Source organism: Onychomys torridus, chromosome 9, assembly GCF_903995425.1.
Source record: "Onychomys torridus chromosome 9, mOncTor1.1, whole genome shotgun sequence".
Classification (NCBI taxonomy): domain Eukaryota; kingdom Metazoa; phylum Chordata; class Mammalia; order Rodentia; family Cricetidae; genus Onychomys; species Onychomys torridus.
The window spans coordinates 40,407,943-40,411,736 of NC_050451.1; the positions used below are offsets into that span (position 1 = coordinate 40,407,943).

The 3,794-nt window shown below is 34.2% G+C and overlaps 1 protein-coding gene across 1 annotated transcript; it reads right to left on the reverse strand.

Annotated features, from left to right (window-relative positions):
* Positions 1 to 548: 548 nt before the first annotated feature.
* On the reverse strand, positions 549 to 1,505 carry LOC118590851 (olfactory receptor 4K2-like). Its single transcript, XM_036198622.1, has one exon. The coding sequence runs from the start codon at positions 1,503 to 1,505 to the stop codon at positions 549 to 551; it is 957 nt and encodes a 318-aa protein (XP_036054515.1).
* Positions 1,506 to 3,794: the final 2,289 nt, after the last annotated feature.

A 3,794-nucleotide genomic window follows, 5' to 3' on the forward strand; every position in this document is an offset into this window, starting at 1 on the left:
TCTGGGTGTAAGAGTGAGATACTAATATGCTCCCTAACTGGTGTGGTTGATGGAGAATCACCTCACATAATTTCTTTACATCTCATCTGCATTTTCATATTTTATATACCAGGATTTCTCTAATTCCAGAAGTTACAAATTGGTCTAAATGTGAAGTGGAATTGGCTCACAGATGTAGAAAAATGATGGTTTGGGGACAGAAATTAATTTTCTACAGCACTGCAGAATTCCTAAGGATCATAGAAATCTTATACATTTGTCATGCTTTAGGAGATAGTTTGAGTTTCTGTGTGTTCATAACTGGCATTACTTCCTTTAATCACTTAAATTCTTCTTTAAGCTGTACCTATTAGTTGGTCCTTTTTTCTACTGAGTTGATTATTCAACATCCTAACTAAACAGTAAATTCTGTTATTTTTACAATTTTTTTCTGTAAACAATCACTTCCATTAACTTCTTTTTAACATTTCAAATGTACCTTTTTACACACATCACACAGTATTTCTGTCTCATAACACCTGTTACACTTAATAATGAAGAATTTAAAACTATAAAGAATGAGGAGACGCTTCTGTACTGAAATTGAGAAACTTACTTCTCAGTTTCTTCATGGCTGAATTTACTTCTTGATTTCTCAAAGTATATATTACTGGGTTCAGAACAGGAGTGAAGATGGTATAAAATACAGACAGGATCTTTTCTATCACAAAGCTGTTTTGTGGCCACATATAGATGAAGATGCATGGTCCAAAGAACATGAAGACAACAATGAAATGGGCTGTACAGGTGGAAAGGGCCTTAGATGACCCTCTGGAAGAATGATGTTTTATTGTAACCAGCACAATAACATATGAATTAAATAACAGGATAAAGCAAGACAATGCAATTATGCCACTTGTAGAAATCATAAAGAGACCAAGAACATAAGTATCCACACAAGCTAACTGGAACACCACAGGAAGGTCACAGAAAAAGCTATCTATCTTATTGGGACCACAGAATGGTAATGTGAGGGCAAATATGACCTGACTCATTGAATGCATGATTCCCACGATCCATGAAGACACCACAAAGAGAATACACACTTGGGGACTAATGATTGAAGCATAGTGCAAGGGTTTACAAATTGCAATATACCGGTCAAAAGACATAGCCATTAATAAAATAATCTCAGTACCAGTGAACAGGTGGAGAAAGAATATCTGGGAGATGCACCCCCCAAAAGAGATTGTTTTATGGTCAGTTAGATAGTCTATGATCATCTTGGGAGTGGCGAAGGAAGCAAGAGACATATCAATAATAGAAAGGTTGGTAAGCAGAAAATACATGGCAGAGTGTAGGTGAGAGTCAAATACAACAATGACAAGTATGATGACATTACTCACCATCGTTGCCACATAAAAGAGTGAAAACACTATAAAGAAAAATATCTGTAGTTCCCAGGAATTAGAGAGTCCCAGCAAAACAAATTCAGTCACAACAGACTTATTATCCATATTAATCATCTGGATTCATAGGTAGAGACCTGCACATATACAAAAACATGTAAATATACATGTGTGTATATTATTCTCACTATCCTTTTCCTCCATCTTATCTAATATGTTGGCTTGAGAGAAGATTACATAACATTAGTAGAGAAACAAGTACTCTTTAAATAAATGTACTGGAAACAGCACTCTTTTCTGGCACTAAATACCAGTCAAATGCAAATAATATGAACAGATCTTCCACATATTTGTCCATCTGTTCATTTACACAATTTTAATGATTATAGCTAATGTTTTGTAATAACTTCCTTCATATTGACAATATATTAAGCATGTGTAGAGAAACACACATTTGTTTACAAATATACAGTGAGTCATTGCAAACATAGTCATAAAGATACCCATATTCAAAAATCAAATAAAAATGTATCACATGTAAGGGATCTTAAGTAACATAACAGCACTTCATAGAGCAGTTGCAGAAAAATTATAAATTTCCTAAGAACTGTTGACATATTTATAAATATGAATTTTGTGGTTGATCCTCAGCATATACACTTAGAAAACTATTTTCACTGATACTGATGGAGAAGGCTGTCCTACTTAAAATGGACAATGCCCTATTTTCATACACGTCTAATGGAAGAGCATTACCTCCTATAATCATTGGAAAGGAATTTCTCACAGTTTCACTCATACTAAATTATGAATTTGTTCTTCCTACAGACATATGCAAGGTTACAATTCAGAATTTACTTTTTGCTCCTAAAAGATACACACATAAATTACTATGGAAGAGTTCAAAAATAAATCTATCTCTTTTGTCAATTTTTTGACAAATTCTTTCTGTTCTATGATATATGCCAACATACATAAGCTGTTTTACTGATGGGATAGAAAAGGACCAGCAATTAAGACTGTCAGAAGATGGCTTTTAGAATAAAATATTACTTACTCTGTAGCAGAATCCAGGCTCTAGATTTATTGAATGTTAAATAAATAACTTTCTGAGATCCCTAGGAGGCAATTTCAAACATAAATGAGTGACCCTGCTTATCCATTTGTTGTTTAGAAACTGTAGATTAAACAACCATTGTAGGAAACTGGAAATTGACCAAGAAATCATCTTGCAATGGGATTTATTAAAAAACAAAGAAGTACCACATTAGTGAGCTCACAAAGAGAATTCAAGAGTCTTATGGGATTTTATAAAGGTTGTTTTCACCTGGACCTATGTGCTTTGAGAGCAGAATGGAAAATGGAAAGGTCATCATTTCAAAAGGCTTGGAAATACCAAGCCAACTAATCACAAATGTTGGTTATTTAACCCTGTGTGAAAGTAACTGAGAAAAAAATCAAGAACATTCACCTCTGCTTTAAGTAATCTAGGGTTCTTTGGAGATTTTTAAACATCAATCAATAAAATATTTGGGAAAATACAATGAAACATATCCCTGCATGGAAACTATTTTCCAGGAATCATGAGGGAAATGGACCTCAAGCAACAAAAAAAAGTCTTGTAATTATCAAATTGTAGGAAGTTTTCAGGCAATCCAAAGCAGTATGTTATGTATGGACTCACCAAGAAGCTCTCAAAAGGAAATTTAAGGCAGGTAATTATTAGTTAAATAAGTATAATAGGTAATTTTGAGGAAGGTATTAATATGAATGTGGTCATTAATAAAGTGAAAATTTTAAGTGAATATTGTTCTGAATAATTTCATTTATCAAGTGGCAGTTCTTAGAGTGGAATTCATTTATTAAAATAAAAATTGGCAGGCTGTGGAGATGACTCAGTCAGTAAAGTACTTGTATGCAAGAATAAAGATACAATATCAAGAATTAATTAAAATCTGTGCAGAGTGGCACATAGTTGCTTACTTGCAATCCCACTGTTGGGAAAACAGAGGCAGAAGGTTCCCTAGGACTTTCTGGCCAGCCAGTCTAGCTGAGATCATGAGCTACAGGTTCAATGGAAGACCCTGTCTCAAAAACTCATGTGGTGAAGTGACCAAGGATGACATCAATGCTGATTTCTGTCTGACTTCCATACACAGGCACACGTGGTACATGCAGCTACACATGTATCACATGTGTACACACACAAAATTATCCTCACACACAATACATACATATTCATAAGCTAATAAATATAATAATCAAAACAAAATCTGGCTACTGTTTTATATGTGATCCCTTCCATTGGGAATTCTACTGTGCCATGGAGGAGCACAGCTCCCACTGTATTTACCAAATGCTTAGACACATGGCTTGGTTTGTCCTATGTAATTTGAACAGAAGTGA